The sequence below is a fragment of the Atractosteus spatula genome, chromosome 23, assembly GCF_055471065.1.
Source record: "Atractosteus spatula isolate fAtrSpa1 chromosome 23, fAtrSpa1.hap1, whole genome shotgun sequence".
Taxonomy (NCBI): Eukaryota; Metazoa; Chordata; class Actinopteri; order Semionotiformes; family Lepisosteidae; genus Atractosteus; species Atractosteus spatula.
Window position 1 is genome coordinate 9,316,732 of NC_142728.1, and position 21,938 is coordinate 9,338,669.

At 36.6% G+C, this 21,938-nt stretch overlaps 1 protein-coding gene across 5 annotated transcripts; it reads left to right on the forward strand.

Moving 5' to 3' along the window:
- Nucleotides 1-670: 670 nt before the first annotated feature.
- wdr5 (WD repeat domain 5) lies at nt 671-15,356 on the forward strand. Of its 5 annotated transcripts, none has more exons than XM_088940610.1 (14): nt 671-859; nt 2,257-2,398; nt 4,047-4,155; nt 4,446-4,519; nt 4,861-4,950; nt 6,393-6,482; nt 6,736-6,819; nt 6,915-6,970; nt 7,517-7,563; nt 7,914-7,989; nt 8,390-8,423; nt 8,654-8,728; nt 9,902-9,989; nt 10,149-15,356. In XM_088940610.1, the coding sequence occupies exons 2-14, from the start codon at nt 2,318-2,320 to the stop codon at nt 10,247-10,249; spliced, it is 1,005 nt and encodes a 334-aa protein (XP_088796736.1). In that variant the 5' UTR covers nt 671-859; nt 2,257-2,317; the 3' UTR covers nt 10,250-15,356. The 5 variants fall into 5 exon arrangements, with proteins under 5 accessions (XP_088796736.1, XP_088796737.1, XP_088796738.1 ...); XM_088940611.1 differs by having other exon boundaries at nt 672-855; XM_088940612.1 differs by having other exon boundaries at nt 674-863.
- Nucleotides 15,357-21,938: the final 6,582 nt, after the last annotated feature.

Sequence of the window (21,938 nt, forward strand, 5' to 3'; positions counted from 1 at the left end):
AAATGAAGAAAACAGAAGCTTAAGCATTAGCAGGTGACAACAATGTTACTGGTACCAGAAAGAAGAATTCTGGTGAAGAACTAAAACACAAGAAGATACAGGAGAAATGAAAGAGTTGGTGAGGTCATATTATGGTAATATTATACATCATGAATAATCAGGCACAGGAATTAATTAATCAAAAGTCTCAAAACAAATGTGGGTCAGACATAATGTTATTCAAAGTAGACAGTGCTAAGAGTATGTCACATACAACCAAAATCAGCTGTCAATTAATAATATAGTTCAGGTGGGTAGCTGCGTCAGCATGCGTAGGCTGCAAAGGAACAAGTAATAGGTTTATTCCATGCTGAAAAAAAGAAGAAAGAGAACACAACGTTTCGGCCGTGGAAGAAGAAGGCTCCACGGCCGAAACGTGGTGTTCTCTTTCTTCTTTTTTTCAGCATGGAATAAACCTATTACTTGTTCAATTAATAATATAGTCTTATGTAATGAAATCAGGAATGTATACAAAAAGAAAGAAGCGCAAGATCCTCCAACTTTACACCTGGGTTATTTTGCGAGCTTTCTTGTCCTTCACTAAATTTACCTCAGCCAAATTACTCGCCACTTTTGTCCCTTCCTGTTTGCCGTAAATATAGTACATGTTCATGCGTGCGGACATGCGCATTGTGCGTCTGTCGCCACATTCCCCGCCTGAGCTCTGAAGCCAACAAGCTGCAGCTTCTTCATTGCAACAGAAAGAGAAGAAGGACAATATTCCAGTTATTGTTCAAAAGGGAGGGTTCGCAAGGCGAACCAAGACGTCGATTTGGTGACAAAACGAACGGTGACCGTAAAGACGACCTTTGAGAGGCGAGTAGGTGCGCATTTTTTATTGTTTGAATGGAAGGAGTAGAATATGCATGTGCAAAGAAAGGAAAAAAATCCTGAATGATTTGGTTTTAACGCAGACTGGGGGGATGGGTTGTAGACGTGGAAATGCGGTGGTCTGAGATTTTTAGACGCGAAGCTAAAATCGCAGTGTAAAAATGTGCTCGAACGGTGTGATCAAGGAAGCATGTCTGGTTTTGAGTGATGCTTTGGCGTTTTCTGTGCCAGGCCGCAGTAACTGATTAAGTAGTTTAACGTATAATCTTAGTTTTTTTAAGACTTCAGTAGTTGCTTGTGAGTAAGAGAAGCCTTAAGTGTTTTTGATTAGTGGACTTTTTTACATTTAAAAAAAACAGAACGGAGTACCCGGTTTATAGCCTACGGTAGTCCTGTTGTTGTAGATGGGCAGGTAAATGATGAATTACGACGACTCTTACTGTCGTACTCCAGTACTGCAGCCTGTCGCCTGAATGCCAATTTGAAGCGAACAGATTTAAGGCTAGTTGCTACATTAGGTAACAATTCTGTTCTGAAGGTTCCAATTCGTGTCATTTAAGGTGTTGTTTTAAAGGATTTCACCTACCTTTCTGCTGAAGTCCCTCCTAAGGTAAACTTTAACTGTATAAACATTCCGGTTTGGTGAAATCTTCACCCGTAACGTTTTGATTTGGTCACGGTTTATACAGGTGGCATTCACAAAAAAGATTAACGTCCAATAATGTAGTTTAGGTACGTAGATTTATATACTGTATTATTTATGTGTAGACATGTCATTCATGCTCATTTTTATCTCTTCCGCATAACAGCGAAGCTGAAACGTTCCTTAGTGTATTAGCTTCTTATTTATGTTGTGGTAGACAACAAGCAGGATCCATAACCTTAAATTGACCTGCTAGCCTTATTTAGGTCTCAGTACCACAAGCATTACATCCTTGGTTCAGTTTGTTTTTAAACCAACCAGCTTAATGGCTGATGGCCATTGATTTCTGTGACTTACATAAAATAATTAACCATATTTATCATCATCAGTTATCATGTCCAGTTGAAAGGCCTGGCCCCACAAAAGATTTTAAATCTATTTCATAGCATCTTTCTGTATTAGAACTTTGCAGTGTACAAAATGTACAAATGTTACAACAGATAAATGGAATACAATTTTATGAAGAACATTCAATGCTTGAATTATAAATATCTGTATAAGACATATATATATATATTAATTTTGAAGATGCTCATTCATGTTTTGGAAACAAAAATGTTTTGAAAATGAAGCTGTTTCAATTACAAGTAATGGGCAAATGAAATAAGAATGATGTGTCTTTTGATGTGTGTTGTTTTTTTTTTACTAAATGGGCGCAAACAACAAGCTTCTATTATTTTTAGTCGTGATCGTCTGGCTGCTCTGGCACCTATTCCGAAGATCTGATTCACTTGCTCAGTAACCATGGCAACAGAGGAGAAGAAACCAGAAACTGAAGCCACTAAAACACAGTCTGCTTCATCAGCATCTGCTAGTCAGAGCAAGGTAGGAGGAGCCAGAATGCATACTCTTTTTTGGCGGGTGGGAGTTGTCATTTTCATTTGAATTGATGAGTCTGTTTTGACTGTAAATATGTATTTAACTCTACATATTTTCCCCTCCATTTCAGATAAGTATAGATTTGTTGTACAGAGGTTAAATGATTCCTTAAAATGACCCCCTTTGTAAGCACTCTAAATGTATTGAGTTGATTTTTTTTATTTCCTCAGTGTTGGATCTCGTAGATTAACTGCAATTTGAATTTCAGGTCAGCAGCATGTCTGAATATTGCATTAACTCTAAAGACACATTTGAAATATTGTAAACTTATTTCACACAGCAAATGTAAGATTTTATCCAATATATTATTCAAACCCTTTGGATTTCAAGTAAATTAGTATCTTTGCTATTAATATACTAAAGTGTGAATTATTTAGCAATGTAGTTAGCTATTTACATAGCTTGCTGGTGAATAATCTCTTTGCCATAGACATTTTAATGAGCTGAAGAGTATAAATGTTAATATTTGCTTGCTTACAGGAAAATGTCTATTGTTGTGACACAGTTGTGGTCAGAAATTCCACAAATTATTATTGTATGCTCAATTTCTGTAGAAAGTTTGTTTCAGAGAAGCATATTTTTCATATGATCTCAAATCTGTGTAAGAAATTCTGCAAAAACAGTAACGTTACAAGTTATAATTATTATTTTAGCCTTTTTTATTACAGATTAAAATCATATTCTGTATTGTGACAGCAGTAGTCCTTTGATTTGATCCATGTATGTTTAAATTCATTTATATACTGATGTCAGCTGTTGTTCTCAGAAGAAGCTTATTGCCTTGTGTGCAGTTTGATTGGTGTGGCAAAAGCATTTGTTTGCCTGCAGTGTTTTATAACAATTTTTAGAAATTTAGAATTGCCAATTTTGTTATACTTGCAGTTTTGGTTATTCCAAATTGTGTTTTTTTACATCTGGGCTCACCCCTACTTACCTTGCCACTGCACACGGGAGAATGATGAAGTATAAGCTGAGTCCTCTGACCTGTCTGAGCCAAAAAAAACATTAAAAAAGTTTTTTTAATATGTCACAGGCACACTGCCCTCTACTCTTTAGGCTCAGTACCGATTGGAAGAGAGGCACCTTGACCAAAGCTTGACAGCAAGCACCCGGGTGCCTGCAGGGGTCACGGAGAACTGAGAGCCCTGACCAATTTACTCTCTGCTTACACTTAGCAATGTTCAGCCCCTGGGACATCCTGTTCACAGCCAGCCTGTGACGAGACTCAGGCTTAAACCTGTGACCACAGCCCAACTTGTTCTTGGGCCCGTGTCTTTACCAGTGGAGCCACTTGGGAGGCCTCATGTTATAATTTTCTTACTTCTTGGATCAGCATTATTTTTAAGTGATAATTTCTTAAGATGCCCTTTTGATGGCCAGTCTTTTCTGATGAGATGTGAAGAACACCCAACTTTGGTAAAAAGTTGGACTGATTTAATGGTAGTGTTCACTTTCATTATTGTGCATTGCAATTAAAAATATATATATATACCCGTTGCTAGGATGTGTATAATGTACAGTTTTAAGTTTGAAGCATTTTCTTGAGGAAATTGTTGGTAACTTGTGTACCTTCTTTTGTTATCTCACTCTGCAGTCGGCACCAGTGAAGCCCAATTACACCTTGAAGTTTACATTGGCTGGCCACACAAAAGCTGTCTCATCGGTGAAATTCAGCCCTAGCGGGGAGTGGCTGGCCAGCTCCTGTAAGAATTCTTATTTATAAGTTCCTTTTCCCGTCTATGAGCAAGGCCTTGTGAAAGATATTGCCGTGACTCTTTAGATGTGCACAGCATTTACTGAAAGTCTTTATGTATTTACATAGTTTGCTCGCAGGTGTAAATGATTTTTTTTTATTCATGAGTGACTTATTTCAGTGATTTTTGCAATCTGATATCGTCATAGAAGCATTGCTTTATGATGTCTCTACACAATGGTATTGTTAATTGCATTCATAAAAGTAAATAAAATTGTAAAAATATTCTTAATCTCACAGCTGCTGATAAACTGATCAAAATATGGGGAGCGTATGATGGAAAATTTGAGAAAACAATATCAGGTCACAAACTTGTAAGTTAATATTGTCTTTGGCTTTAACAGTTTTGTTTTACATCTGTTTATTGTTAACCAGCTATCGGTTGTGTAAATGTTATTGTAGTTTTTGTTCTTACAAGTACATGGTTTCTGAAATGGAATCATTGAAATTGTTCTTTATATTTACACTTTGTGTACATTTTATATATTCTAAAATATTTAATTAAGCAAATAAAAATGCTTATTGCTCAGTAATATTCTCTAAATACAAGTTATGGCTTGTATAGATTTCCTAAGTTAATTAATTTCTAAAAATGTGGTCTGAGCTTGCATCAGGTAATTGACTTTCCTTAAATCATTTCCTTTTTTCCATCCAGGGGATCTCAGATGTGGCCTGGTCCTCTGACTCCAATCTCCTTGTGTCTGCCTCTGATGACAAGACTCTTAAAATCTGGGATGTCAGCTCGGTTAGATCACTGCTGCTGTTTTTTCTATGCTTGCCTAAACTTTGTGCTTAAGTAGAGCATCACAACATGAGCAAAAATTCCTCTGCCTCTTTTAAAAAAATAAATCTATACAAGATGGTGACATGATTCATGCTTCATATGTTAAATAGAATGTAAGCTTTACTATTAATAGCCATGTGTCATGAGTAAGTGCGCCTCTTTACATTAAGATTAAAAGCTGCTAGGATCCTTGGAACTTAAAGGAACTCTTAGTGGAAATGCGATCAGAAAGTAACAGCCTTTGCTGTCTGCATCAGCACCATCACCATAGTAACTACTTGGTAAAAGACCATACATCTGGAATTACTATGGTAACCACAGTGCTGCTTTTGTGCAAGTGCGTCAACGTTTTTCTTTAACAGCTCTCCACATTTAGGTGGCAATTCAGTAATAAGGAGCTCACAAGTGACTCGGCAAGTCTAGGCCCATAGAGTTCCACCTGAGTTCTGATATTTTTGGATCTGGGCTGTATCCTTGGCTGACCGAAACTAGGATACTTTAACTGGCAGTGCACAACTGCCTGGGCTGTGCTGGCGTTTGGTTGAATTTCATCAGCCAGGCTATCATAGCCTTGTCATGCAGCTTTATTGCTTTTCCAGTGGATGCTAATTGTGCTAGGCACCATGGGACTGTGTGAAAAATGGCAGATGCCTCTTAGGAGAGCATCTTCAGCATGTGCTTTTGTCCAGTATGCATCCTTTCTGTGCTGGAAGGAGGTTTGGTAGCCATAAAACGGAGCTGATGAAAGTTCAGTCCTGCTGAACTGTCTGCAGTTGAGATCCTGTCAACTTCTTCTTTGTGATTACTATCTTTAAGACACTCATCTTTTTGCCAGTGGGTCAGATGAAATTTCATGAGGTTGAGCAGAGGCCGCGATGCACTTTTAAATTTCATTAAAGAAATTGTTCTTATGGAGAAATATTGGCTAGGTAAAATTTTTGTCAAAAACTCACAATGTCAGATGCTTTCTCTCATCTACTGAACTTTAATTTACTGCCTTTCCCCATTTTTGCATTTTGTAAAATATTTTGTATGCTTTACATTTGCAGTTTTTGGTTCTTTCTTGAGAAAATGTTCAAAATAATTAGCACTTCACAAATTTGATGTTTGAAGGAAAGGGCAATTCCAAGGTTATGGAAGTTAAATGAAGCCGTGATATCTGTAAGAAATCCCTGTACAGAATCATGGATAGCAATTGCATTTTTATTTAAACTCTTAAAAACGAATAATGGAGTAGCATTTTTGGCCTTTTGAATCAAGAGAATAAAAAAAATTGTTTCCTGTTCTTTTGATCTCACGGACTGCAATCTAATATTTTTGTTTAATTGTGGCAAAACTGTTTGTATACTAACAGCATCCTACTCCTACTGCTATGTGTGTTAATGGATTGAAATGTTTTTCAGGGCAAATGCTTGAAAACTTTGAAGGGGCACAGTAACTATGTTTTCTGCTGTAACTTCAATCCCCAGTCCAATCTGATTGTTTCAGGATCGGTGAGTTCACTCTCAAATCTTTTCACTTGCATCAGTTTGAAAAAATAGCAAGCTAACATCGTGGCCAATTTCATATAGCTATTTTTCAGCTAAGACCAAATAATTTGCTTTTTCATTAGATTTTTCCAGTGCGGTTACTTGAAATGGTACGACATGTTAATGTCACTGTTTCCTAAAGAAATACATATTACTTTGTGTGTTCCCCATGGTTTTGTAACCTGTAGATTCATACAAAGATTTATTGTCTCTGCAGTTTGACGAAAGTGTTAGGATATGGGATGTTAAAACAGGGAAGTGTTTGAAGACGTTGCCAGCTCACTCTGATCCTGTATCTGCTGTAAGTGCATTTTGTGTTTTTTCAGTATAAATGGAAGATTTTAACATTCATCCAGTGTCCTCTGGCAATATATTTTCTTCCTCCTCTAATTACAGGTACATTTCAATAGAGATGGATCTCTCATTGTCTCCAGCAGTTATGACGGTCTCTGGTATGTGCATTATAACAAGAAATGTTACTTTATGTACTTTGTCCTCATTAAAAAGAGAAGTGTCATTTTACTGTCAAAGAATGATGGTGTCCAATATGTGTTTAAGTGTAGTAAATCAAAACAAAAATTGATGAAGATTTACCACCAGTTGACTACAGGCCTACAGGGAGCCAACAAGTCACAGTAAAGCTAATAAAGCTGAGAACCCTGGCCGATTATTGTCCACCTTACCCTGGAGAGACAACAGGCCTGTTGTGCATTCCAGTAATAGTAGACTAGTGATTTCACTACTATTGGCATTTTATTTTAATGAAGTGCAGGTTCATGGGACCAAAACCAGAATGAAAGAAAATGGCACTCAGATGGAATTGTGAGCGATTGTTCTTTGTCCTAGTGATGCTTGCTGTTTTCTTTCTGAAAAGATTGATAAGGAAGAGCATTTGATATCTGAGTGCATTTTCAGTCCCCAGTGTTAGCTTTGTTCAACATTGTACCTTTTATAGCAGTGAAAAGTTTTACTTAAGATGTTTCTGTTTGTATTTGCAGTCGAATCTGGGACACAGCATCAGGACAGTGTCTGAAAACGCTAATTGGTGAGAGGTTACTAGTAGGCACTTGTGTGCACAGCTTTTAGCAACACATTTGTTTTATGGTTTTGGGATGCAGTTATTCCCAGAACCTAAACACATTTTGTGTTTAATATATTCCATCAGCTTTAAAGTTCTGGTCACTTTGTCTTATAGTCTGTTTCAAAAGACAGCCTTAATTAATGAAATATATTAGTTTAAGTTATTGGTGTTCATCTATGATATTGTAAAATATCATCATTGTGACAGTTATTTGTAATTATTCAACAGTATTTACATTTGACAAAGTTCGCATTTCATACATGGACATACATGCTGTGTCATAGGCTGATCTGTATTTTGTGTTTCTGTAACAGATGATGACAACCCCCCTGTGTCATTTGTGAAGTTTTCTCCCAATGGCAAATACATATTGGCAGCAACCCTGGATAAGTGAGTTGAAATCTTTTCAGCCATTGCAGTGGAAGGAGAAAAATCATGAAAAGAGAGCTAGGTTTCTACAATGTTTTATATATTGTAATATAATTGTAATATATTGGGGAAAAAAGTTTTGTTCACCATAGCTTGATGTTATTTGACAACTGAAGCTTTCTGCTAGATGTGTAGTTACATAAGTTATCCCTGCTCTTTTGTTCATGAATATGGATATTACAAGTCTTGGTAAAAATATAAAATTACACATTGTTTTTATCAGGTTCAGGCTGAAGAAATGTAGCTTCTTGAATGGTCTCTACACAGTAACCTTGTCTCAGTGATATTCAGAATCCATTGATATATTTATTGCCAGCATTTTCTCACTTGACTAAACCTCTGTCCTGTGGTTTGATTGCAGCACTCTGAAGCTTTGGGACTACAGCAAAGGAAAGGTTAGTTCTGCATTCTGATCACTGATATATATTGGGAAGAATGGTGGTCCTAGTACAGATTCACTAATTCCCGTTCCCGTTCTTAAAAAACACTTAAATTGTTTACATTATATGCTGTACTCTCGTTGTCACTTGGCTAATATTTTATTTTTATAAATTTTAAGTTGTGCAGTTCATGCAGCACAGGATGTTTTTACTTCACTTTCAATATATACTTGTCTTTTTTCCAGTGCTTGAAAACATATACTGGCCATAAAAATGAGAAGTACTGTATATTTGCAAACTTCTCTGTCACTGGTGGAAAGGTGAGTTAATTACAGTGTGCTGTGTAGTATGTTGAATAATGCAGTAATCTAAAAAGGTAAGGTGAAAATGTACAATGTTTATGGTGTAAGATCCTATTTAAGGATTTAAGCACATAAGGGAGAGGTTGCAAATGGAAGGCCTTTCTTCAAAACTCTAAATAAATAAAGTTTATTGTAAATAGACCCCTTTCACAATAATGTTTAATCATGGATGGAATGTTTTGAAAATTTTAAGAGTCTTTCTTTGTGAATGATGATGTAATGCTTACAAGAGTATTTTATAAAACTTAAATTTTTAAAATAGTGTGCAGTGGTGGGCATTTTAAACAACTCATTAATGATCTGCAGAGTTGGGCCAAGGACAGTGCCTCACCATCTGTGTCAAATGCACAAAGGCCTGAATTCTGATAACATAGATGACACTGCCAAATTGCTGCCATTGTGTTGTCATTGTTGGGGAAAGCATGCTATGTTTTTGATATGTATAAGAAGTACTGTCACACAAGCATACCTGATACTAGTACGGGGCGGTGTTGCCTCAAATGTCATTTTGTAAGAAAACCAAAGCTGCTACACAAATTGCTCCACAGGATGATTATGAAATTAAAGCCCTAATAAAAACATGACCGAATACTACATTCAGAAGAGTTGATCACTATGTTAGAAACAATAGTTGATCAACAAATATGTATGTTGAAAATGGCAGAATTCAGACTAATACCAGTGCTATGAAGACAAAAAGTATGAGGGGATGCACATTTGGTTAGTTTATTATACTATGTTTATAAATACAGTTTATCTTGTGTACATGAAATTGAAAAACATCAGTGTGATCCTGTTGAGATTATGATTGTTACCATTGTTATTAGTATGTGTGTTACATCATTCATTTAATATTGACAAAGTTAGGCAGATTTTGTGGGAATGTCCTAGCACACTTTTAGTGCTACAGAATATAAATTTGTGGAATTAAGATAATGGACACTTGATTCTGGCAGCAGTCTCTAACTTTACCATGGAGTGTGTAACCTAGAACTTCATAGCTCCCTGTAATGTTTAATACTTTGAAAATCTCAGCTTTTTGTTCCTTTGCTTTTTCACAACATCTTTGTTTCACTCAAGGCTGGATTATTAGTTCTTATCATGATATTCTGTCCATTTCTTCCTTTACAGTGGATTGTCTCGGGCTCGGAGGATAACATGGTATATATTTGGAATTTACAGACCAAGGAAATAGTACAGAAGTTACAGGGCCACACAGGTAAGTGTTTTAGTGAGTCTGTGTGCCTTGATAAGCTAAGACACTTTTGGTGTTACTTCTATCTGTATTGTACATCAATCAACTTTAGCTACTACTGTACTATACAGGGACAACTTTACTAAATGTGGCTAAATTGCACTTTTCTGTTTTTTTATGAAGACGTTGTGATCTCTACAGCCTGTCACCCAACAGAAAACATCATTGCCTCTGCAGCGCTAGAAAACGACAAAACCATCAAACTCTGGAAGAGTGACTGCTAAGTGGAGGAAAAGCTTTCAAAAGAGGACTTTTTGCAGGCTTGCCCCGGGACCCAGCAGGGGTTGGCAGATGTGTGAGGGAAAGCTGAAAATACAGATTGGAGGCAGTTGCTTGAGCTGTTAAGAACATGGTCAAATCCACTTTTTCTAATGAGCAAATCCTCCCCCTCCTAAAACCACAACTTCTAAGCTCTCTCGCTTTCTCTTTTTAAGGCCTTATTTTAAAGTGTGAAATGTATCTTTGTGTTTACTTATTAAATTTTAGTCGTTAAATCAACTGCTTGCTGAAAAAAGGGGTTAGCTTTGTTCAACATTGTACTAATAGTGGCAGCTTGGTCAGACATAGCTTTACCAGTGCTAAATAATATGAACAGAAATAACAGAAGTGTACTGTTTTTTCCTTTCCTGAGGAAGGCAGGATGATTTCAATGCGACACTAATACTCATCCACAAAAAGATTGCAGTTTAGTATTCCAGGCTTAAATGATGGTCACATGGGCTGTAAGTTTCCAGAAATCGGACCTGATAGAAATATGGCATTAAGTAAAAACAAACGAAGACAAAAATGCAACTTGCAATTAAATTACCTGATCTAAAACACAGATTGTTTAATGTTTAGATGTTTACTAGAACCATGGTCAAACAGCAGCTTAGACATTCTGCACAGTGGAAGAAACAGTGCAGCAGTAGATTTAAATGAGACTTTTACCATGTGTCTTTTACCTTCATGAGAACTGCCAAAGCTGGAAATAATTCTTCTCGATGTTATACTTCATAGTAATCGGTCTCCCTCCCACCTACATTGTACCAAACATTACAATCTAACCTTAGGTCTCAAAGTGAATATTACTATGTAAATCAGTCTTGCAGCAGTATAATGTAGACTGAAACTCAATGCAGTAGTCAAATGTGTCAAACAGTACATCACTTGTTCAGCAAGTGGTCGTATTTGTTTGCCATTGCTTAGTTATGAGCTGTCACTTGAGAAATGAAAGTGTTTGCAATCATTTTTAGTCCTAATATGGGGTTGATGTCAAACAGCACATCTGCTTCAGGTTGAAGCTGGATTGACAACTGCACCCAGAATTCTGTCTAAGTAAGTCCATAAAAACCTGTTATATATGGGCAAAGATCCAAGTAATTGCAGCACATTGTTCAGACGTCACCTCTTTGATCGTGATCTTGCTGTTAGCCAACCAGGATTGGTTGACCAGGATTCCGCCAGTAACAGCCCACACTTGAGTTAAGAGAATTTTAGCTGGCCGAAATTCTGGCTCTTACTGTGACTGACTCCTGGGACCTTGCAGGCACACAGAAGCTTACAGTTGCATCACTGGGAGATGCGCCACTCGTTTCAGCACTAATTCTCCTTGAAGGCGCTCTGGAGCATGCAGTGTGTCAAATAACAAATGGCTGTGACAATTGGGGGTATTGGAGAACATTTGCAGTACAGAGGTCCTGGCTTAAAACTGGTTTGTGTTTGTAGTCAGCAATTTCAAATTGGCAGAGTAAAAAAATAAATTGGAGACAAAAATAGATTTGGTAGAGGTCTTAGGACCATATTTATAGAACATTTCTTGCCTTGCTGGGTTTCTTTTTTTTTGGTGAGAAAATTCAAAAGTCTTTAGTGAGCCTTTGAAATAGTTTTAATTTGAGTGTAATATTACACAAAAATACTAAACCACTGAAATATAAAAATGAAAGGATCTCTTAGCAGGTAAATAGAACTAAGAACTATGCACTGACACCCCAAAAGTGACAAAACATGCAAGTTTTTCTTTAGACCCACTTGTCAAAGCTTTCTCCATTAAAACCTTTACTAGCAGTATGCATCCCCTTGATGCAACACTATATATCCCCACTGTGTGAAAATGGAATGACTTACAGTTGTGTGCAATGATGCCATTTTGTAAAAAAAACCCTCAATTTTATATGTTTAACAAAGCAGTAGCACAGAATTCTTAACTAAGCATTTAGAATGTAAGGAATTGTTCTGCATTCATATAAAATAATAGACATTTTGCATTTAAGTTTATAAATGAAGCGAAGTGGCCCAGTATTAACTCGAGACAATTATACAGTATCTTTTGGGGGGGCTCTGGCAGGCAGCCAGACTTTTGTAATTCATCTTTGGTTCAGCTGGTTTTAGACAGCTTCTGTGTAGTTAAACTGCAGTTACAAAAATGTTTTGCACCCTGGTTTTTATTAAATACAAAGTATTACAGACCGATCCTTTTGTTCAGCAAGCAGTATATCAAAAGAAATTAATAGTAGCTTATACACATTGGGAAAACTTTCTTGTAAGCCTGCTGGCATTAAAAAACTGTGTAGCCAGTAATACATGTTGTCTGTTAATGTTTTAAGCACATGATCTTGTGCTCTCAGTTAGTGTCACAGAATAGACGTGGATGGCATTGACAATATGTTGCAGTTCTGAAAGTTTTTCAGGCTAATTCGTGTCTGTACTTTGTTTCTGGTGTAAACCTTTGTTTTAACTGTGCTCTCCCTTGTTTGGTTGAAGCCTGTGGTTATAAGGTGGAGATTCTGGTTGCCATTCAATATAAAGTAATAAAAGGTACTACTTTTTATGACAAGGTGGAATGACTGCTCGTTGAGAATAGCTTGTAGGGAATGTTTAGCCTCCGCAGTCTGTGCCAACTGTACATTTGCAGCACCTTTGTAGTTTTCTAAGCGAGATAACAAATATACCCAGTACAGTAGCTGGTTTCAAAGCTTCATTTGAAATCTGCTTACTTAGATTTGTTCAAACATGTGCTATGGTTACTGATAAGAACTCGGAGATCTAGAGGAAAAGTGGACATGTAATATTGCACCATATGATTTGTGAATGAGAAATGGGGGAGGAAAAATATTTGGTAAGATCTATTTACAACAGTGAAAACCACAAAAGGAAATACTTTGTTCAGTACAGATGAAATAGAACATTTTTAGAAGAAAAAGGGAATTCTGCTTTGGTATTGTAGGCTATTGTATACATGGGTTTCTGATTTCATTGGATTTTTATCAATGGAATATGGTGCTAATGATGGAGGGGAAATAGGATTGTTTTCTTTTTTAGCCATGCAAGTGTACAGATTTAAATGGTTTGTATTTCCTATCGAAGACATTCAAGATTTTGGCTAACTAGAGCTGACTAGAGCCAAAGGTAGATGGAAACAGAGATTAAACCAAAGGTAGGCATTGTTGTGAACTGAAATGGCAGAATGGTTTCAAGGATGTACAGAATACTCACTTCACCTGGAAATGACTTTCATACCTTTATTATCATTTACCTTATTTCTGTTTTGAGAACTAACTGAAAAATACCTATACCTGGGATTGTGATATATGAAAGGGTTAGTGAATTTTCATTATTAGAATATTACAGCGCCACAAGAGACTCTGCAGTAAACCTTACAATGTAAGTGTAACAATACTCGGCAGTATTGCCCGGGAACGTATGACACTGCAATTACACTGCTATATTCTTAGTAAACTATCATTTTAGCGGCTTGTATAACGTTTAACACCATTGTTCAGTTTAAAATCTTTAAATTTTGAACGTGAAGAATTTGCTACCTTTTTTCAGAAACATTTTAAAATCAGAAGCATTATTGTGCAAATTTACAAAAGAAAAACACTTTTTGTATTTATCTAGTTAAATTTGTTTGAGCTTTGGTTATCTCAGTCATTATTTTAAGCTACGGTATGTTGCAACATGTTTGTGACATTCTCTGATTTCCTCACTTCTGGTATTATGTCAGACTGATTCTTTAATTGCTACATAGGAGTTGTGTGGTATCAACAGAAAAACAAATTTGTTTTTCAATACTTCTGTTTATTTTGCTTGAAGGTTTGCCAGCAGCACTTTCAATATCTAGAAAAGAATATTATTTATGTACAGTAGCCTGGTATTTGCTAATTTTTTGTCAAACATTTCTAATATTGAGAATTGGTTTAGTAGAACCTATTAAGAAAGTTGTTGGGCAGAAGAAAGTGTTATTTCCTGAACACCTGCCTTTAGAGGACACCAGCATAAAGCCTTAGAACTAGCTACAGAGTAATTGCAGTGAACCACTGCAAAATAATTTCATGGTAATGGGTTTCTGATGCAGCTTCCCTGTGAGGGAATTGTTTCAGGGCTACGTCCAGAGTGGTTATCTTACAGATTCTAACAGAACAGGACTTTAACTTTATACCTAAAAAAGTTAGGAAAGAAACTCAATAACATGACAAACAATTTCAGAAATTTAACACGCAGAGTTCAGTCAACAACTAGGGAGCACAACTTGTTTTCATATAATACCTCTTCAATTAATGTGTATGTCATCTGCCCTGCCACTTCTAACTCTTTAAACACATCCCTGTAAACCTTGTTAACCATCATTACTGGTAATCTGAAGTTCTGTTATTGTATCATGGAATCATCTCTACACTATGCAGCATGATTTCTTTGGTCCAGGTTAGGTATCCACCTTACCTACTTTCAGATGGAAAACATTTTCTAGTTGTTCAGTAGAAAGCATCAGACTTGACCAGAGGAAATGTGAAAAGTTCTGCACTTTGTAAAAACCAGCATAGCTTGCTGTAAAAAGCAAGAGGACCTTTCTAGTGCAAGATCTCTGATCATTCATTACTTTTCCATTAGCCGTTTGCTCTTTCTGCCCTTTGCTCTTGATCGTGCAGTGCAGAGCCTCAAGTGTTTCATTTCAAATTGATACAAGGGCAGTATGATGGTTGTTCTGAGGTGTCCAGTGACCAAATACATTTTAAGGCCTTCTTGTGAAATAAGTTTAAAAGTAGTTCTGTATATACTTTATGCTTCTAATTCTAGCTCATGTGTTGCTGTACAAGCAATATAGAAAATGATGACTTTGTTTTTGCTCTGATTTGCTTGTAGTACACCATTTAGAAACTTTTGTTCAAAAGGTGAGGGGAGGCTGGGTGAGGGAACTTGTAAAGTAACTTTTACATTTTTGAAGGATTTATAATATTCTGCAGTGTAATAGAGAACAGCATGAAAACCATATCTGTATCGCCATAAAGCAATCCAGATTTTGTGAATACTCATTTTGACAGTTATGACCTACAATTAAATTTTTTTTACATGTGTTGTTGTATTTCTCTAAAGTAGAATGTTTGGGGGCTTCCACGAATCATAAATGTGAAATATAATTTCTTATTATATTTTTAAACTGGGTTTATAATACAATTTTAAGATGTCTTGCTATTATGGACAAAAGTAATGATGGAGCTCACAAGTAGAAACATTACAAAATCAAACATGGTTCAGTGCATGTTAAGTTAATCCATAATTATAAATGGGCATAGCTGCAGATAGGTGGAATACAGTTTTTATGTTTTGATATCAAGCTGTTCACTTCAGGTTTTTGTCATAAGCAATTTTTAGTACTGATATAGTATAGCAAGTTTCTGAAGTTTGTTTTGGCTTATGATTTTCATCCAACTTTCCTCTCTTGGCTCAGTTGTATACTGTTGCCAAGGCTAGTGTTCAACCCTTGAACTCTCCTTCCAAATTGAACTAGCTGCTTCTCTTATGGTAAGTTTGCCAGGACTCGAATTGTTGAGTAAAAATGATGCAGCAGTTTTCCTACGTCAGGAAAAAAAAATCTAGTTTTTATCCCCTTTAATCAGTCTATCTTTGTAAATGCATGTTTCTTCAAAATTTTATTTTTGATTTGGAAATTGGTTTGAGGACCTTTAAATAGCTGAGCTGCCCAAAGTACTTGCTTGAGCGCAGGGATGCGGGTGGTGTGGGCCCGAGCGGAGTAATGGCATTAGCTGAGCGTGACTCCAGCAGCAGCGTAAATACCAGGGGAGTGCTGCCTAGGGTAGAACTGGGCTGTATATTATTCCCATGGTAGTTGGGCAGGCCTCTCTCTCAGCTCCAGGTCACATAATGTCCATTCCAGCCTCCCAGGTGGCTGTGTTAAAATGGCTCAAGCCGGACTATTTACACTTCCCTTGTATGGCCCGTGGTTTCGGAGGATTTGTAGCTGTGAAACGAGATGAAAAATACAGCTGGAATTTGTACATTGAGTGGGTGTATATATTGTAACGCTTACGGCCACCATTGAGTGTGAAAGCTGGGTTACCAGAGCGGTGACGTCACCGCCCTTCCCTCTAATAGCAGGGCCAAGGCCGCTGGGCTGAGGGGAGATCTCTCTTTAGCTCAACAGGCTGGGTCCGCGTCTCCGACGGTGCGGGGGCCGACCTGATGCGGCAGCAGGCGAGGGCGCCCACGTGAACCCCGTAGTGTTACATTGGTGTCAGAGCGGGGTTGGATAGCCCTTCGCCGAGGACGGCGAGTTAAGTGGGGGAGAGTGTGTAAGAACCAGCTTACCAGAGCAGCGACGTCACCGCCCTTCCCTGTAATAGCAGGGCCTACAGCCGCTGGGCAGCAGGCGAGGGCGCCCACATGAACCCCGTAGCATTACAATATATATATATATGACAAAAAAAAATGGGAATCAAAAAAATTCCAAATTAGAATTTCTACAGTATTAGTTTCTGGGGGCTTTCCCTGAGGTTGAATATGTTTCACAGCCAATTCAGAAAAATATTATTTCCTTCACATAAACATAAATGCAGTGGTTTGCCACTTAAGATTTGCAAAAATGTACGTTTAACTCTAAGGCCTGGTTTATACTTTAGGCTCCCAACAACATTTTGAATTTCAGGCAGAAATCTATTCCTGTCTGTCATTTATAAATCCTCATCAGCTTTCTGACACAAATGTGACCAGTTCTCAAAAGTATTTTTTAAACTGCATTCCTAAATTCATTTTATAAGGTGTGTTGATGCAACATTTTGAAGAGACCCCAAATGTATGTTTAAATTAAGTCGCTTCTTTATGCAACCCACTCTTATGTATGTACGTACAAGGTATCATATAGGCATACAGGGTATGGGATATATAGAGGTGAAGAATCACAGCAAAACAGTTTGCTTTCTGATTTTTTTTAATAAGCTTTTCATGAAAGATAAACTGAACGTCAGAGAACACCCACAAAAAACAGAAAACACATCTTTTGTTTTGTTTTTTTTTAAAAAAGAACAAACAGTTCCAAAACAGCTGGGGTGCCGATTTGTTTGCTGGGGTGTCGTAAAGGATGAACACTTCATCTCAAACACTAACTGTTAAAGGCAAGGGCGAAGGGACTGGACGTCTCACCTCCTCCGATCACCCTTGTTTTCCATTTGAAATCAACATTTACACATTATGCATACAACAGTCCAAACAAGGAAAGAAAGAAACATTAGGAATATATAGGTAAGGGATAAAATTACATTTGTACAAAAATAGATTTTTTTAGATGTCTCCTTTCTTGATGTTTTTGTCAAAACTGCTGCGGCAAAGGCAATAATAATTACACACTGGGTTAGACTACATTTATTGCAAAACAACCCAAAAGCAAACGAAAAAAAAACCCTTTCTTTCAGATGTCAAGCACCTGAAAATAGATGCACAGGCTCAAAGCACAAGGTATTTAATACCTAGCTCTCTTCTGCTCCTCCGTGCTGCATGTTTGATGTAGAAGTCAGGATGATGCTTGTTAGGAAAGCCCCTTTTACAGTAAAGAACACAATCAACAAGAGAAATTGCTTAAAGCAAACCAGACCAGACAGCATAGATCTGAACAATCAAAGGTATGTGTTGGCCATTACCATGAAATTTACCACTAATAAATGTACGGTTTTCTGAAACTTAAATGGAAATTACTCTTAAAGGTCATATAGCCATCCCACATTTTGAAACCTCATAACATCGGCTGGCATTTTATTAAACTGGAAATTGGTCAGGCAATATATTCTTCTGTTTTGACAAAGCAGGTATCACAGCTCCCCTTTCAATTGCTTATCTGATTAATCCCACTTCTTGACTAATTTATGAATTAGCCCAGCTATATCTTTTTTTGTTTTTGTTGTAAATTGTGGTAAAAAAAAACTCTTCTACAGCTTTTCCCCCCCTTAACATCTTCTCAACTTGTTTTTCCTTCGGTTTAGAGGGAAATGTCAGCTTTTTCCCATTGTTTTTCAATTCAGCTATTAAACCATCACTTTATACTGCTACAGCTGCTGAGCCACATTCCAGCCAATAGAGTTTTCTCTACATGCAGCAAAAAACAAATTGTAACAGCTGAGAATTCTAACATACCGATATTTTGGCTTCTTTCTAGGAACGGTTTGGACGAAATCTCTAGATTAGTTACTTGCAACCAAACAGGCAAGATGGACTGAAAGACCTCCTCTCATTTGTAACTAGTCTAATGTAATTCAGGAATCGTATTCTAAAGATGAGGCTACAGTAAATTTTAAACCCCTTGTCATCAAGAGTTAACAACACGCTTCGATTTTTTTCTTTCAGTGCATGAGAACAACCTTCTCTCCTAAATCTCTACCTTGTGTTCAACTGTACTAACCAGCATAATGGGCACAATACTTCAGATTTTTTTTCACTTGCTTTAGCTACTACATTTTTCTTCACTCCTCCTTCTCGCCCACCCCCAAAAAGCGACCACTAGAAAGGTTTTCAGTAAAATTAAAATCTAAAGAAATTATGCATAATAAGTTACTGGGATTCGAAGGCTGGTACAATATTTGCTGGATACTTTTTAGTGCAGATTGGAAAATGCACAACCCAATCTGTAGTGCCTTAAGGCCCTAAATTTCTAATGGCTCCAATTTCTAAAGTTAGTGAGGTTCATCTGACCAAGGCGCATTTCCAGATACTTATTTCCCTCCCACTTTGCTAGATAAAACCAATAACAATTAACAAACGATTATATTTATATAAATATACACACATATACATATAGACAAAATATAGCTTTATGGTATATATAAAGCATTTTTTCAATTATTTGAATGACACTTCTCTGACCTCTGAGCTAGTCTGATTCTCCAGTCAAATCAGATTTTCAAGTCTGTTTCTTACAGGAATTATTCCTTTCATTACAAGTCACAGAGAATTATCAGCATATGGCTTCTTACCTTAGGGGATTTAGTAAAAATCTGTGCTAAAAACATTTTTTCAGTTCCGATATTTATACACTGTATGCAGTTGAAATGATCAATATAGATAATGTGTCTATTAAATATATCAAGGAAATTAAAAATAAGTCATCACTAACTACTACTTTGCTGAGAGCAGTAAGTTAATTGTAGGTTCTACTACCGAGAAAAGCCCAGAGAAATATTTTTTGTAAAAAAAACATCTTCATCAGAAATTCACAAAGGTCTAATCAAATTAATCTAAAAAGACAGGGACTGAAAATATACTGGCATTTGGTTCACTGAAACAGGACCTTGGTTTTGTAAAATGAGGTAAACCTTATTCTTGAACAGTATGTGCATGTATTTAATGTCATTCTGCCTTCTGAAATGAAAGAAAAAGAAAAATGTCCTAGTCTTAATGCGATAGCCTCACCTGACTTTCAGTTGTGCTTAGTTCTACAGCAAAAGAATAATCAGCCTTTTTACTTATGGGAAAGATAAAAGACGTTTTAGTACGTTTTGGGGCCTGTAGGTTTGAAGAATGCCTACTGCTGATTACAGCTTATTGCATAGAAACTGGGCAGAAAAAGCTGTCTTTGCATAGCATGCCCTGGATTGATCAGATCTGAAAAACTGGAGTCTTTTTTACAAGTAAACCGACAGCACTGTTTCATAGTAACCATGAAATTACCATATACATGCATTCATTTTTTATTCTTACGGAGGAAATCTGGATCTATATATATTTTCAAAACCTTTTGAAATGTTATTTTTACTAGCAGATAACAAGAGTTATACCCGTATGAAAATAGTTATACAGTAATACAGTAGTAAATGTCTATGTAATTACTGCTATATAATCTTTGTACACTGATCATTGCGGACTTATTTTTTAAATGTCTGAGGTGTAAAAATTTATTTAAAACCAAATTCCTGTCAATGTCAAGTCCATTCACAGTAAATTTTAGAAATGCAAAATGTGGTGGGATTTATTTGCAGTAGGTATAAGTGTTATATATGTAAAAGACATTTGACTACACCTAAGAGAAACCAGTTTTACTAAAATCTGTAGCTCTTGATTGTAACATCTCTAACCTCACAATTTAGATGATCTACTGTATCTCCCATCAGCTGGTGAATAATATTTGTTTTGTTTTTAAAAGTACTGCAGATTCGAATGGCTCAAAGTCAGCAGTTTCTGAACACAGCCTAGTCAGATCAGCATAAGCCAAAGACTAATACCTGAATGCTAACTATGGTCCATTTTTTTAAATTAGTCTGTTCAATCAAATTACAAATGTGTACAATCATTAGAAAACACACAAAACTAAGTCTTCCAATGAATAGTTAGGCAAATTTAGGCTTACAACATCCAAAATCTTTCAAATGTATTAACTACTGTATATTGTGTTATTTTCTTAACTGGAGATATATATCCAAAATTTTGGTGCATATCCTAAATAACTCCAAATATTACTTCGTTTGATTTTATATCTTGTAATCTTATCTTTTTTGTCTTTTGTATTCATTCAAGTCTCGAGGAAAGTGCTGTTTCACTGCAAAATTGTTAAATTAACTTGCAGTTCCCTTCTCTGCCATAAGAGGGCAGATGCCTAACACACACGTGCCTAACAGGGTGTTCCTCAGAAGAAGTTTGCTGCATTGTAATTTACTTTGGGACTAAATCTTTTAGACATGTAAGGAGTTTCTCTACCTGAATATGGCTGAATGGCAATCATGCATTAGCCAATCTTTGGAAACAGTAAAATGCATAGTTTTGCAGCAGCAAAAATATATGCCAACAATGAACTGTCCACAGACAGTTCTTGAAATAAAACCATGAAAGCAGGCTTGTGCAAAATGCTATTTAACCTGCACTTTGCAGTGACCTATAATTGTTAACATAATGTGCAATGACCTGTAATGTACTAACCTGTGATTTCTAGCTGGAAATCTGATGGTAGTCCTAGCTCTTATATATTTATTAATATGGTTTTATCTTTCAGGATAAAACCATATTAATAAATATCCATGATGTCAACAAGATGAAATCTGGGCATAGCTGTGTCTCCTATTTAAAGAATGCTATGAATCCTTGTCTGTGCACGGCCAGTAAGTTGTTAGTCTAACCCATTAACAAAACCAAGTGCTCCCATTCCAAGCCAGGCAATCTCCATGCCCTGAACATCTGACCACTGCGCCAAGTACACTGTCAGATGTAATAAGCTGGAGGACTTAATGTTAAGTGCCACGAGTAAGAACATTTTCTTCTTAAAAGAAGAGGATCTACTGCTTATCTGTTTATCCAGGGGATATAAAAAAACTGCATATCTGTAGGTACCCATCTGTAGGCAACTACAAGTAACTGTAGGTAACTATCTGTAGGTAAGACCTCTGTACACCTTCAATACTGTATATGGCTGCATTTTAATATTAGACAACGCTTTTGACTGATACCACATTGCTGTTTTAGGGATTTAGAAAAAACTGAAGCATCCCAGGGTGATTCAGAATGAAAATCATCATAGGAAATTAACATTCAGAATCTGTAACACATTGACCTTACCACATTGGATGCATAAAACTGCAATTTTAAGAACATTATACTGTAAAACGTAAATGTTCATGTAGAATTCTTAGCAACAAGCAACTTGTATAGCCCACACTAAAAGTG

Bases quoted from the DNA above. Each gene is read 5' to 3' on its own strand.
- wdr5 (XM_088940610.1), top strand. From the start codon at position 2,318: ATGGCAACAGAGGAGAAGAAACCAGAAACTGAAGCCACTAAAACACAG. The intron at 6,483-6,735 runs GTGAGTTCACTC...TTGTCTCTGCAG, and splicing joins ATCTGATTGTTTCAGGATCG to TTTGACGAAAGTGTTAGGAT. The intron at 6,971-7,516 runs GTATGTGCATTA...TTGTATTTGCAG, and splicing joins AGCAGTTATGACGGTCTCTG to TCGAATCTGGGACACAGCAT.